General features: G+C 36.9%; 1 protein-coding gene across 1 annotated transcript; it reads right to left on the bottom strand.

The window, feature by feature from the left end:
* Nucleotides 1-131: 131 nt before the first annotated feature.
* LOC143428634 (retinol-binding protein pinta) lies at nt 132-2127 on the bottom strand. Its single transcript, XM_076903666.1, has 6 exons — nt 1981-2127; nt 1667-1849; nt 1400-1559; nt 890-995; nt 441-810; nt 132-346 (listed from the first exon to the last, which is right to left on the bottom strand). The coding sequence occupies exons 2-6, from the start codon at nt 1818-1820 to the stop codon at nt 267-269; spliced, it is 870 nt and encodes a 289-aa protein (XP_076759781.1). The 5' UTR covers nt 1821-1849; nt 1981-2127; the 3' UTR covers nt 132-266.
* Nucleotides 2128-16303: the final 14176 nt, after the last annotated feature.

The following is a 16303-nucleotide window of genomic DNA, read 5'->3' as shown; positions in this document are numbered from 1 at the left end:
TACCATATTGTAGCACAGAGACTGCACAGGTCACATTTTCTACGTTATTATTAATGTTTCCCGTTACTTACATTTGGAGAAACGATCAGCATGTATAGGACGAAGAAACGGAGGAGGAAAGCAGTGTACATTTCCGTTCTATTTTCTGTATAAAAAGAAACGTTTAAAAAAGAAAGAAAAGGATACAAAATATCTCGATACCTATCACGTAGTCGCCATTAACTGCTCGAACGATCTCTCGTTATCACAAATTAGAATCAATCTAGTTACTTAATCAAAGTCAATTTGTACTTTTCTTCCTCGGCGAACCATTCCCGGTTCTCCCTCACGGCACGTTTCCAATACTCTGAAACGTAATTGCAATAGGAGTAATTAAGATCCCCGTTTATTCAGCTACGTGCGAAGACTACGATCGAGTAAGAGGAGAAGGAAAACCGTACCGCTCAGCTCTTTTACCGTACCGTCGCTGCCACCGTATTCCACTGGCAATATGTTTAATGGTAAACTTTCGTACAGCTTCAGCTTGCCCCGCGCGTGAGTATGCACTCTTTGCTTCAGCTTCTTGTTCATGAAGCTTCGAAATACGTTCAGCACCGCGTTCACGAATTTGTGAGCGTTGATGAAATCCAACGAGTAAATCCGCACCGGATAGCAGCCTTGCCAGGCGTGAACGAGATTCTTGATCACGCTCGCCGGTAATTGGAGAACGTGCTCGTACGTTACACCACCTATGTCCAGGATGGCGGTTATACCGTGAATTGTTACGGGCTCATGGTCTCGTAACGCCAGATCCAAAATCATCAGTGACGCCTGGCGTAAAAGAGAAGAAACGGTACGCGTTTTCATTCGTTACCTCCAACCACTCGTTTCTTAAATTCCCAATTTCTACCTTCAACATGTCCGACATTTTGTGCCTGCTGGGTGTGTGTACAGCCGCGCGTATTATCACGACCATTCGCCCCTCGTTATCTAATTTCCTTAACGGTAACAGTACCCTGGAAGAACAGAAGAAGTCGTGAGAAATGATTTTCTTCCTACGCAGAAACGCATGGTTGTTAAAAATTGTATTAGAACTTTTTAACGATACGGCTCGTGTCGTGGGTGATGTTTCATGCAGTAAATAAACAAACAACACAGCGTGCTAAGTTAAAACTGCATGCTATCAAACATAGATACGGTATCAGCGTGAAACGCGATCTCGTGTCTGGTATAAGGTAGCGAGACTGGTAAACGTGATCGTCGAAGGCATGGAAAACGATAAGAACAGTGTTATCGAGCACTGTTTCGACTTCATTTAATCAGTCGAGGAAGCTCAAGGCGAGACAAAGAAGTAACGTTTGAATTTCTCGTGAATAATAGTTCTCAAAGAAGAAGTATAATATATTCCTCTAGACGTTACCCTAAATTAAAGAACTCTTCCAGCTCTGGCAGGAAAGGATCTCTGCCGCTGTACCATTCTGGCACGTTTGTCCTTTGTTTGTGATAGTTTCGCAATTTAGATCTCGTCTTCTCCGTGTCGAACTTGCACGCCCTCAGGAAACGAAGAATGAAAAAGTCATCTGTGAAAAAGCAAGATCCATTTTTTCGTTTGGTACAGAGAAGAGCAATGAGGATACAAGGAACTTGAAGTTAAACGTTCGAAACGAACGACGATTGTATTGTATACCAGTAGGCGCGTGTAAATCCTCGTTCTCTGTGATCCACTGTCTTATTTCAGCGATTTTTATCGCTCGAATCTCATCAGTTTCGTTCAAATTAGCCGCCGCGTACGCCTTCTCGTCCGCGGATAGTCGACAAACATATTCCCTTGACGTTGACATGATAAAACAGAATTTTTCACTTTCAACTACTTATTGTAATGAATCGATGGAAACTCCAACGACTTGCTTGCTAATCGAGACCTCTCTTCAAATTTAGAGGAATATTTTCAATATTGTAATCATGTACGAAAAGATGCACAAAAGAAACAGACACTAATACATCACGATTCATTCGCACCGAACGTCGATTGGGATATGCGCGATCTACAGCGCAAGTTGTAATGTATTAGAGACATCTGTCAGAACATTTGATAGATCTACGTGGATGATTAGTGATAAAGAGCGCAGAACTTTGATCCGCGCGAAGAATTTCATTCGGTTCATCGTTGACGTCGAGAGATAGGAAATGATGGCTTTACGTTAAATAATTGTATTGCTGAAATAAAAAATGTTACGATTAATGATCCCAAAATTCTACTTTGCTACCCATTGCGTCATCTATTCAAAAAGTGCTCAAACTGGTCACCAATTGTTATCGACAGCGAAGTGAACTACCGATCGACTGGTGGTGCCATCTTTTCAAAAAAGCCTGAAACTGAATATTAAAAAGAGCAATAAATTTGCTATTATAATAGTCTTTACTTTACCCTGAAAACAAGTGGAGTAATGAAAGTTGAAACTCGTCTCAGGGGACAAAATTTGTAAATTATTAAACTATGGTACGTAACACTTCATGTTTAATGGCTAAAATTATTGAAATCTTGCTATATTATTACATTTTAATCTATTTATGGTATTTTCTGATGTATAATTACATTCAAGCTTACAAAGATAGCGTCTCTTTTCATTGTTCCTCAATTTTGACATTGTTAAGTTAGATAAAACGTGTTTGAATAGCTAAATTGTTAAAAAAGTATAAAAGTATAGCTCAGAAAACGTGTTGTGCTAGTTTCTGATGTAAATTTCTAAGGAAATACGGAGAAATATAAGTTAAAATATTCCTTCTTTCCATTAGTTGAATTTTGCCTTGAAAGAAAGAATTTATTGCAATAATTTCATTCTAATGACAAGAATTCGAGTATCTCAGTACATAATATACTGCAATATTCGTAATTAACATCTTATAAATAATATTTCTTTCTTTCGATAGCTGAATTTTGCTTCAAAAGAGATTTATTGCAATCATTTCGATCTTACGACAAGAATTCGAGTATTTTGGTACACAATGTACTGCAATATTCACAATTAACAACGTATAAATGATAAAATAATATGTAGACTGAAATATTATATGCTATACGTATTCTAAACGTAGATATGTACGAAAAGGACAGTACAAAATTTTCGGTGCAAATTATCTAGGACAATGTAATCATAACACAACAGTGCGTATTTTTCTGAGAAAAATACGCACGAGAAATTTCCTGGAACTCGTATTTCGAAGACGTATCTTTTGTAGTAGATTTTCAATTAGCTGATTTGTTTACATTTGAAGCAGATAGTGAAATACCAAGGCCACAAAATGAACGTAAAAGCGTAGTTGGAGAACTACGTTCGAACGCCTTCGGCCTCGCTCGGCCGCCTTCGCGCTCGTTCGGGCGCTTCCGCGACGTGCGGAGAGCGGTACCGGCAGTCAGTTGGCGTCGTCCTCTACTAGCAGTAAGATGTGTGTTGCTCGCTGCTGTCAATATAATTTTTCGACGCACATTTCTACATTTGAGGTACGTTTATACGCTTACTTATCAACTCCGTAATACTCAATTATATTTCTATTACACTTTTGTTCGATTACTAACTTTATTTAATCATTACATACTCGATTATGTTTGATGACTATTTATTGAACATTATCATTAGAAATATGAATATATTGTTGAATTTTCTTTTTGCTTTTCTTATTATTATGCCTTTCATTGTTCATAGTTATCCATAGATTTTGTTTAAATTTTGAAAATGTGATTTATGAATTCGTTTATTATGAAATGTTAATATAACTAATTGTACCTTTGCATATTTATTCTAATTGCTTTGTTTTGTTCTGTTACAGATTTTTAGACAGTTATGTCTTCCAAATGATGGATATAATGAGTAATGAACATTGTTCTATTGAAGGAGGTGTGACGCAAAGACTGTAAGAACTCGATGAGAATGTATGGTATAAATTTATATTACTTTATTAATGATCTTATGGTAACATTTTATATATAACTGATTATGAACATATCATGTATGTAACAAGTAATGAGTTATTTGTTTAATAATCATTCTTGGAAGCAATTTTGAATATTCATAGCATGTATTATAGCTGATTAATTAAGAGTATTGAATATGCTTCAAATTCTGGTAGCAAATAATCGTAATAGAATTTTTATAGATCAATCACGAATTCTTAATGTGTTCATAAATAGTTTATAATATTTGGATATATTTTATAATATGTTCAAACTTTATAATCTATTTTATTTATAAATGCATATTTCTGTATAGTTGAATAATTTAAAAGAGAAGTAATATTTTCTTGAACAAACGCTCGATCAGGAAAAGATGAAGAATAATACAACAGTAAATTATGTGTTGTTTTTATTTACCCCTTGTTCCCCCATGTACAATGTTTTTCTTTCAGAATATTTTGGTGACTGTGCGCAATGCGGTCGGTAGAGTCAGTGTTTGTTTCGATAAATAATTTTAGTATTTCTTAGAGCATAGCTGCTCTAATTATAAATACATTTTTTTTTATAATATTCATACGCGAAAGAGTAGAGTCAGTGTTTGCTTCGTAAATGGCAATAGTGTTGTAGTCTTTTATTTATATATTTTTTATTCCTAATTTTTTTCTTAAATAACTGATGCCTCGGTACTAGAGTCAAACTGCTGTCTACCCAAAGGATCTAGCTGTGCTTCAAAAGCCAAAAATGTAAGCATCTTTCATACTTTACTTACAATTCTAAGTTTAATAAACTTTTAATCTTTTTTAATTATTAAATTAATTACATTAAAGTAAATTAATAATAAAAAATATTAACAAGATCTTTAAAAGGCTAAATTATAATAATGTGATTTCTGTTTAAGCTTTTCAGCTATCTCTACGATGAATTCATCTACCACATCTACCCTGACGACAATGTTCATGATGTCCTCCTAGAGGTAAGCAACATTTCTTAATATTTTTTCTTAACTGATTCATTGTGTGGTAACATGAATTTTAATTCATAATATGACTTTCTTTAGGCATTTACCATATGTTGGACAACTGATGACTTCCTTCAGACTTCAGCTTCCCTGATGACTTCCTCCAGACTTCAGCTCCTCTGATGACTACCTCGAGACTTCAGCTTCCTTGATGACTACCTCGAGACTTCAGCTTCCCTGATGACTTCGCCTGAACTACTCTACGCATCATTTCCTGTGAGTTGCATGCTTTTAAGTTCCTCTGGTCACTCAATCATGTCGTAGGACAAAAGGTCCGAATCGACACGGGTGACTGGTTGTAATTACATAGTATTCCATTGACGAGCATAGTGACCATGGGTATACTATTATACTCATGAGTAATAACATTTATTTTGTCTGTGTTATTTATTAGATCAGGATAGGTTTTCTTGCATTTCGCGTTTTTAGTAATATTAAAGTTTAAGTGATAGATAAGTGATTTTAGTAATATTAAGAAAGAGTAGTATACTAGATATGAATATCTATAAAGGTGAAATATCTTTATGAATATTAATAAGTAATATATATTACAACTGCTTTGTCATAATAGTGCATAGTGGTGAAGTCGGATACCCTCCGACTTCGTTTACTAATATTTACTATTTTTTATTGAAAATATTAAATGCTTTAGTCACTTAATATTCATGTTAATAATATATGATAATAGTACATGATAGAACTTATTATCCAGTTTCTATTTGTTGTAAATTGAATATATAAAATATATGATAAATATATATGATACCTATCATATATATGAAATATATTGTAAATGTATAGTATAGCTTTTGTTATAATTAAAAGGCCATTTGCTTGATTACCGAATCTATGTTATATTACATGTGCAAGAAGACATTTTGCATTGAGTAGATTTTGAAATCAAAGCATCGAGCTTGAATATTATATTCATACTTTAGAATGATTGCTTTGATGACGAGATCACTCGAAATTAGTACATTTCTCATAAAATTAGATATTATTCTATAGTTAAATTAAATATTGTTCGAGACAATGAGAGAAACACTTTCCAATTCCTTCTATTATTACAATGTACGGAATATAAAATAATTGATTTTAAATTTAATTTTAATTTCGAATTTAACTTTGATTTTAAATTTAATTGTAATTTAAAGTTTGTCTTTAACTTTAAATTTACTTTTAATTTGAAGTTTAACTTGAATTTGAAATATAACTTTGAATTTAAATTTGATTATTCTTATCAGTCAATAAATGAACTTTACGTTCATTGTCGAGTAGCGAAGTGTTACCACTATAGCGTCCCAGTATTGGCCTCTATCCCGTTGCGTAAGGCCCCCGGATGATTCCGACGGGCAGACGGGGTAGTCCGTCACCCCCACCGAGGGCATCGGTAGTGGTGGACTGCGTACTAGATTACTGCACTGGGTTCACTGCCGGCTGATTGGGCGTATCCCAATCCCTGCCTCAAGGAGAGGTCGTGCCTGGGTGTCACCGTAGGCACCTGGTCACGTTAAACATTTCGCGGACGTGAAAATACGTCAACTGGTACTGGTGGCTGTAGTAGTAACCTCTTAAGGGTTTGCTTTGCTCCTTCTTAAGATCTCATGGGGGGCGGGGGGCGCTTCGAAGGAAGGGATACATCCCAAAGGATGTCGATCATTTTTCAGGGTGAAGAATCCTTCGCTTTGTTCGCGTCGCGACGCGCCTTTAACTCTATTCTATACATTATAATATTATAATGAATTGTCAAGTTTCTCTCTCATTTATCGATCAGTATTTAATAATTGGTAGTTAGTTACTCCACTGCACAGAGCATTTCTAGCTTCATGTTCGATTAGTTTGTTAGTCGTCGCTATAGCGTCCCAGTACGGGCGCCCTGCCCCGTCCGTAAGGCCCTCGGCTATTCCGAAGGGCAGACGGGGGAGCCCGCCACCCTCACCAAGGGTATTGGTAGCTGCGGATCTCGCATAGGGGTTCGTGGCACGCTAATTGAGCGTACCTCAATTCCTGCCTCATGGGAGGTCGTGTCTGGAATGTTACACGATTACATTCTGGTCACGTTAACCATTTTCGCGGACGCGAAAATGCGTCAACCACGCTGGTGGCTGTAGCGGCATTGTTCAAACTCTGTGCAGCGTAATAACTATCAATGAATAACTTTAACGCTAATCAGTATATTTAGATCAGGATTTTCAGGTTTAACCCCTTCCGTGTTCATTGCCAGGACCCCATTCACGTGCCCAGGTGCTACTTGGGTGGGGAAAAGGCAACGGGCACGATGATTGTATAATAACTAATGATGTGTGTTTTTTCGCGACTGACGTGCTAGTGTATCGTGCACGACGTATTTTCCACGTTGTGTGTGTGCGATTAGGCCGTGGAATTGCGTCGTTTCCATAGAAATAATTTACTATTACGTACAAATGGTACCAGACTTGTTCTTGAGCACGATAACGATACCAATTTCAATAATATTCTTGCCACTAGTAGAACTTCTGTGTTTTATGAGAAATACAGATTTCGTTCAATGTTTCAAATTTCGCGTTACACATTAGAATGTAGATAGAAACGCTTTACTGGCGTTGTACGCAATGATCTCTAGTCTTCGTCAGTCGATTACAGCAGTGGTACGTACCCTTAGAGTGTGCGAGGTTGTATGCCAAGCTCGGGTGTCGGAGGCGTCCCGGGGCGTTCTCTCTAGTGTAGGATTTTTGCGCCCGAGTGTTTGAATGAGAAATTTCCGGGGGTGAACGAATGTGTTGGTGTGAATCTTTTGCCTATTTAAATATAGCGTTAGGTAGGTAGGTAGTTTACTTCTGGTATGTTTGTTTGCTAGTAATAAGTAGGTAGGGCCGGGCAGGTTGACCACAGTCACCGATCGGGCAGGCGCGTTTCTCGCGTGGTTCAACCTGTTTCAGGGAATTAGATTTGAAAGATCGAGGGTCTAGCTGGCGCGAACGGGGGTTGCCGTTCGCCACTGGCTTTACTCGATCGATCTTTCGAATCGACCCGCGGTCGTGGTCGCGATTTGACGAAACGAACGTATTCTTTTGCTCGAGGTTTAGCACGTTTGCACGAACAACGACTTCTCAAATCGTTGCTCGTCTGCGTGCGTTGAGAACTTCCGCGATTTATGTTTTTATTTCACCTTTATATGTTATTCTTTGGTTTGCGTTGAGGAAATCTCGAGCTTAGATGTAAGTTTCAGGATACTGGGCTTCATGCCCGAAGAAAGAAGAGGCTATATGCCGAAGAGGCCCGGAGAAGAGGGCAACTACTAATGACTATGCATCTGGAAGTAACTCTCTGAATGCAAAGTTATTCTTTGTCACTATGCTCGTATTTGTGTAGTAGTATATTCTAGCCAGCAAAATGCTGGCTCATCAAATGCTGGGCAAGTCGCGGTTTCAATTGTAGTGTTGCGTATAATTAATTACGGTTCCAGTTAGAGTTGCGAAAAAATCGAAATCGCGATTTTTATTAGCGTTGCGATTAACTCCAGGTCGCGGTTTTTATTAGAGTTGCGAATAAATCCAGGTCGCGATTGCTATTAGCGTTGCGACTAACTCCAGGTCGCGATTTTTCTTAGAGTTGCGTATTAATTAATATATCGCGTTTTGAATTAGAGTAGCGCAAAAATGATAATCGTGATTGCTCTTTTAGTGTTGCGAATCATGAGAACGCGATTGCTTGCTCAATTTATAATTATTGTTTGCTGATATTTGTTTCGCGATCAGATTGAATTGCATTTGCTATTCTAGTGTGTACTAACAGTCTGCAGTTAGTTTTATAGTGTTGCGATTTACACATATCGCGTGTAATTGCATCTTCTTAGTTCCTGTAGAAGGAATAGTTTTTGATTGTTTAGTTTCTGATTCCATTTAGCGTTCCGAAAATGAATGATCGCGGTTCTTCGATAGTGTTGCGATGAATAAAAGCCCAAACCTTCCATTGATACAGTGGAAACATCACCCTGTGCAAAACAGGGTGATATTGCATCTATAAATCGTTCCACTTGCACTGTGGAAATGTAAGTAGAGCATAGAGTCACCACAGTAGCCAAAGGGCTACATTGCACCGTGGTGACATTGCACCTATGCAGATCACTGTTTTAAAATCATCCTATTAGTGTTGCGTAGCTAAATTATGGGTGTATAAATTAGTGTTGCGAATTAAGAAAAGCACCTTGAGGTGACTGCTCGCGAATTGCTTTTTTATGACACACCCCGCGATTAGAGTTCAGATTTTCTTTATTTAATATCTACTGAATTAGTGTTGCGAATTGTGAAGAGCACCACAGTATGGCTGCTGTCGATTGATTTTGAGGTATTCTTTGTTTCACGTATATAATAATAAACTGATTATACGTAAAGAGAGAATACTTCATTCGCGATATTTAATAATAATAATAATGAGAGACGATGGATTGCATTAATTTCTTCAGTTCTCCTCTTCCTACCTCTACTGATCGAGCGTTTGTCATAAAATATTACAGACTAATGTAGTTATTTTCTACGTATAGATACCCTTTGGTTTTTACAACATTTGATTTAACATTGATTTTGTGATTGATATTTAAACATTCCATTGTGTGTTTTGTGTACCAGAATACATAAGCATTAAGAATCGCAAATTATATTAGAATACAGTACTTCTAAAGAAGTATTATTAAATTTGTGATATTTTACATTCAAAATGATTCTTTTCAAGTGAATTAAAGTCAAAATAATTTAACGAAAAATAATAAGAAAGAAGATGGAATGGAATGTAAATTTTTAATTTTGTTACACCAATATACATTATGACCAAATACATTGGTTTTATTACATGTTACATACATCATTTGTTTCATGCTATTTCTATAAAATAATGTTTCTGTATGTCTAATTTATGTATATTGTTTGTCTGTCAAATTTTTGTAAACTATTACTAATCCATTGTATAAGTTTTTATTGCAGCTTACAGTTTTAGTGAATACTGGTGATGCTATGAAGATGGAGGTATGATCATACATATGTACTACGAGTAAAAAAGGGTTCGAAGAAGAGGTATAAATATTATAAAATCATATTTATATTATTTCTATATAAATGTTATGTATATTTTCAATTACACTTATGTTTTTCTATGTGCATGTGTGTGTATGTGTGTTTCTGTTCTTGCATATATTTGTTGTGAAATTTGTTAACTCGTATGTTACTATTTTACCTGTTGTACATCTCTTTTTCAGATATTGCAGCGTTTCCTGTCTCGTTTAGTACTTTGTGATTATTGTTTGTTGATTTTATTTTAGATGTTCCAGTGTTTCCAGTACTGTTTTAGGTGTTCCAATGTTTCCAGTGTTGTTTTAGGTGTTCCAGTGTTTCCAGTGCTGTTTTAGATGTTCCAATGCTTTCAATTCTGTCGTATTTTCTTGTCATTCATATGTTGTCTCGCATCTTGTAAGTTCGATCGCCTCTGTTCATTTGTGGAAAATCTTCTATGATATTCTTCCTTTGTTGCTTTTCTTCTGTTGTTTGCTTTTGCAAACACTTCGAGTTGATGAATACAAAGTACTTCATGTACTGTGTTCTCTTGGATCATTGCATACGTAGGGTGAAACATGTTTAAAGCTATTGATAGGTAGGAATCACTTCTTCCAAGTTAACATATATTCCTAAGAAGGTCGATCGGTTAGGAATTAACATAATTATTGGCTAGGTAGGGTATTTGTGCTCCCTTTCATGTGTAACAATTCTTTCTCGCGAAAATTCTTTATGAAACTCCTTTCATTGTGCGTTTGCGTCGGGATCAAACATCGAACTTGTTGCAAATGTACATTGAAAGGAGGTTTTATTTAATAATCTCTTGTATAAAAGGAGGGTGGATGGGCCGCGGCTAGGGTGGGTCTCCATTCGCAGCAACCTCCACGTGGTGAGACCTGGGTTCTATTTATTGAATATCTAATTATTAATTGCATCATACGATACAATTAAAAATTATTGAGTAAATAATTAGAAGCTAATGGCTGCCATAGATTAGTTTTATTTAAATTGATTTAGAACAAAACTTTGTAAAGCTAAGTATAGTAGATAAATTTATCAAACGAAATCGTCGATAATGATTCCTTGGAACTTAGAAGTAAATGATCTGTTATATTTCTTGTAGGCATGCATACTGGAGTGAAGGAGCACGGAACTGGAACGACCATAATTCCACAGAAAAAGATGGTTTTTCTACCTGATTTGGCAAGCGAGGGAATGGCCATGGCTACAAATCTTACACTCAAGGAATATACATGGTACAAATACAAGAGAAGAATAATTGCATTGATAGATAGAAGAAATATTATATTATAACTATTTGTATTATGTAAAACTTAAGTTTTATTGTTATTTATTGTATATTTCATTAGTTTTAATTTAATTTATTGTACATTTTACTAGTTTTATTGTAATTTCTTGTATATTTCAACAGTTTTATTGTAATATATTATATTTTTCAATAATTTTGTTGTAATTTATTTGCTATTTCCCGCTTTAGAGGTAAGAGAGAGAAAGATATATGAGAAAACTATAAGAAAGAGTGAGACAGATGTTACCTATTCTATTTGAAAACCCCTGGCGCCATCTCTATAAAAAGTGCTCAAACTGGTCGCTCAGCATTATCGACAGCGAAGTGAACTACTGAAGCACTAGTACCATCTCTTGGAGAAACGCTGAAACTGCTAGGGCATTAATTTCAGTTTTTTCTTCAGAGATGGCGCTAGTAGTTTTAAGTATGTGGCGTTACCGACGTTACCGACGTTACCGACTTCCTCATATAAGCAGACACATTCACAGCCATCTACTTCCGCTCCTCGGAGGGTACATTTTCATTAGGAAATTGTTTCAAAATTAATTCACGTCATCTATAAACAAGAGACTCTCGTTTGCGACGTCTTTCAAATTTCTACGCTTTTCAAATTATTCACTTTTTTCTACGCCATCAAAGAGTACACATCACAATTTGCCTTTGCCAAATCTAGATTTGTATTTCTTAGTTTCTAATTCAAATTACCTTAATTGTAAAGACTTGTTGTTGTTAAATAAACTTGTTACATAAAAGCCATCCTCAGCAAAAGTTAATTAGAAGAAAATATCGTGGACAACATAAAAATCCACAATTGGTGACCCCGACCGACGTGATAATCGAAGCCAACGTGATCATCGCAGCAACACAGCCGATTTGATCAACGCACTCGATTTGATAAACGTAACAACTTTTGCATTCAATTTTAACTAACAAATATTTAAGGATGGCCGTATCAAGATCGCCAGTTAGAAAAGACATAATAAGAGATGATTCTTCGCTGGAGGACGTCTTAAGAGAGGAGAATATTTCAAAAATCCAACAATCCGATCAGGAGGATGTTAGTATTAATTTAACATCTTTACGTAAATTACCACCGTTTTGGAAAGAAAATCCAAGTTTATGGTTTGCACAAGTTGAATTAGTATTTGATCTCGCTAGAATCAGTAGTGATGAAACCAAGTACAGATATGTCGTTACTCAGCTCGACCAAAACATTTTACCTTACATTGCTGACGTACTGACCTCGCCTCCGGCGCGAGGAAAGTACGAGGAAGTTAAGAAACGAATAATAAATACCTTCGATGAATCACCTGAGTCGAAACTTCGTAGGGCTTTGCGAAGCCGTGGCATGGGCGATGAAAAACCATCGCATTTTCTACAACGACTAAGAAATTTAGCGGGAGGTCAGATAGGAGATGCAGTCCTTCGTTCTTTATGGATAGAACAGTTACCTGAAAACGTTAAGAGTATTTTGGCTATTAGTGAAACGACAGACTTAGAAAAATTAGCATTGCTTGCAGATAAAATTTTAGAAATGTCTTCCGGGAATATTGCAGCCATTTTAACTAGAACAGAAGATTCATCGGAAAGAAACGAAATATCATTACTGAGGGATAGATTAGATCGTCTCACATCGATGATGGAGACATTTACTACAGAAAAGCGGCAAACGGAACAACAAATGCGGCAAATGGAACAACAAATGCGGCAAACGGAACAACAAATGCGGCAAATGGAACAACAAATGCGGACATCTTGGAGACCACGATCTCGTTCATCAACATCCCCCTTGCGGCAGCAATCAAGAGAGCGAAGCAATAGCTTATGTTTTTATCATCAGAAATTCGGCAATCAAGCTTATCGCTGTAATCAACCATGCTCTTGGACAGTATCAGCACCGAAACGACCATCATCAGGCCAACAGGAAAACTAACGGCGCCTACCCGAATTGAGACGGCTTCGGAAGGTCGCATTGGAAATTGCCGCCTCTTAATATCAGACAAACGTAGTGGAATAAGGTATTTAGTGGATACCGGAGCGGATATCTCCGTCTTGCCGCTGAGATCGGCAACAGGAGGATCAACTCCCACCGACTTTAAGATTTACGCAGCAAACGGTACTCCGATAGATACTTATGGTACGACCAAAGTAAGTTTAAACCTCGGATTACGACGTCAATTTTTTTGGGAATTTCTCATAGCTAATGTTAAACAGCCAATTTTAGGCGCAGATTTTCTTAAACACTACGGTCTTCTGGTGGACATTCGTAACAGAAGACTCATTGACGGACTTACGAATTTACATACCATAGGCGAGCTTAGGACAGATACGCAACCGACGCTCACGACAGTAGATTCCAATAACGCATATAAAAACATTATTAAAGAATTTATAGAAATAACTAGACCAATTTGCAAACAAGATAATCCTAAACACCAAATACAGCATCACATAATCACAAAAGGAACACCTTTTGCAGAGCGAGCACGGAGATTACCTCCAGAAAAACTTAAGGCAGCTCAAGCCGAAATTAATTATTTATTAAATCAAGGTATTTGCCAACCGTCTAGTAGCCCTTGGGCAAGCCCATTACATATGGTATCAAAAAAGAATGGTGAGTGGCGACTTTGTGGGGACTATAGACGACTAAACAGTTTAACCGTACCTGACAGATACCCCATTCCACACATCCAAGACTTCACAAACAGACTAGACGGGACGAACATTTTTACAACTTTAGATTTAGAAAAAGCGTATCACCAAATACCTATGGCGCCAGAAGATCGCGCAAAAACAGCTATAATTACACCATTTGGCCTCTTTGAATACAACGTTATGACTTTTGGTTTAAAAAATGCTGCTCAAACTTTTCAACGCTTCATGGATACAGTACTCCGAGGATTAGATTTCGCATTTTGTTACGTGGATGATGTCTTAATCGCTTCCGCCAATGAAGCGGAACATAAACATCATCTCAAACAAGTTTTCTCACGCTTAAAAACATATGGAATATCCATTAACCTATCAAAATGTAATTTCGGCATGTCATCCGTTCAGTACCTGGGTTACCAGATAGATAATAAGGGAGCCAGGCCTGTACCCGACAAAGTTAAGAATATTCAAGAATACACTAAGCCAAAAACCATACAAGATTTACGCCGATTTTTAGGCATTATTAATTTTTATAGACGTTTCATTAAAAATGCAGCTCGAATACAATCACCGCTTTACAAGTTTTTAGAAGGAGCTAAAAAACGCGACAAGCGCATAATTCCCTGGACACCAGAGGCTGAAATAGCATTTGAAAATTGTAAAAATTCATTGGCGGACGCAACGTTACTGGTACACCCGAAAGATAATGCACCACTTACATTAGTTACAGATGCATCTGATTCGGCAATAGGCGCAGTACTTCAACAGCAAAACACTACCGGAATGTGGGAACCACTTGGTTTCTTTTCAAAAAAATTTTCTCCTGCTGAGACTAAATACAGTACGTACGACAAAGAACTAACTGCCATATACAAATCAATTAAACATTTTAAACATTACTTAGAAGGACGTACTTTTGTAATTCAGACTGACCATAAACCTTTAATCTATGCTTTTTCTCAAAAATCCGACAAAGCCTCACCGAGACAATTAAGACACTTAGATTACATCGGACAATTTTCAACTACTATTATCCACATTCCGGGCAATGAAAATATGGTAGCTGATGCATTATCACGGCTGGACGTTATTAGCATGCCAGTTGCGGTAAGCATGAAAGACATTGCTGAACATCAAGATAAAGATTTAGAATTGCAACAAATATTAAATAATAACACATCATTACAATTAAAAAAGTTAAAGATAACCGAATCAGAAGCCGCCATTTATTGCGATATTTCGAATAATCACATTAGGCCTTATATACCAGAAACGTTGCGCAGACGAATTTTCGACATTATTCATGGTCCAGCTCATCCTAGTGGTCGTATCACAAAAAAGATGATTAGTGATAAATATGTTTGGCCAAATATGAACAAGGACATAACTCATTGGGCCAGATCTTGCATACAATGCCAAAAAAGTAAAATATCACGTCATACTATAAATCTACCTCAACGCATAGCCATTCCACAAGGTAGATTCGAACATGTTCATTTAGATTTAATTGGACCACTTCCAGAAATTAATAATTATAAATATTGTTTAACTATCATAGATAGATTTTCCCGGTGGCCTGAGGCCGTTCCATTGAAGGAAGCTTCTGCGGAAACGGTTGCCTCGAAGTTTTATGCCACCTGGGTATCGAGATTTGGTGCTCCTATCACTATAACTACTGACAGAGGCGTACAATTTGAAGCACAACTTTTTCAAGCATTAACAAATTTACTTGGATGCAAAAGAATTAGAACAACTGCATATCATCCTTCTTCAAACGGAATGGTTGAGAGGTGGCATAGATCTTTGAAGGCAGCCATCATGTGCCATGGAGAAAAGAATTGGGTTGCAGTTCTTCCCACTGTTTTGTTAGGGCTGCGATCCAGTTTTAAAGAAGATCTTGGGGCATCTGCTGCTGAGATGCTATATGGAACGACTCTCAGACTACCTGGAGAACTATTTAATGACTCTCAACCAAATGATGATTTTAGAATTGATAAATTTCGTGAGGCCATGCGACTTATTCGGCCTAAACCATCTATGCATCATATTAAAAAATCACATTTCTTCTCTAAAGATTTACATTCCTGCACACATGTATTCGTTCGCGTAGATGCAGTCAAAAAACCTCTGGAACAACCATATGAAGGACCATTTAAAGTCGTCGAACGAGTTTCAGATTACAATTTCATTATCGATTTCCGAGGAAATAATCAATGTATTTCTACAGAACGGCTTAAACCAGCGTTTATGGAAGTTGAAGAAAATTCTGTACCACTAAGAACTTATGAACGTAAATCGTCTACTTGTCCTTCCCGGCCAAGTGACTTGGAGGGGGGTAATGTGGCGTTACCGACGTTACCGACGTTACC

The sequence above is a fragment of the Xylocopa sonorina genome, chromosome 10 (assembly GCF_050948175.1).
Source record: "Xylocopa sonorina isolate GNS202 chromosome 10, iyXylSono1_principal, whole genome shotgun sequence".
NCBI classification, from domain to species: Eukaryota; Metazoa; Arthropoda; class Insecta; order Hymenoptera; family Apidae; genus Xylocopa; species Xylocopa sonorina.
The sequence above is the reverse complement of the archived record's forward strand: the minus strand, read 5'-3'. Positions and strand labels throughout refer to the sequence as shown.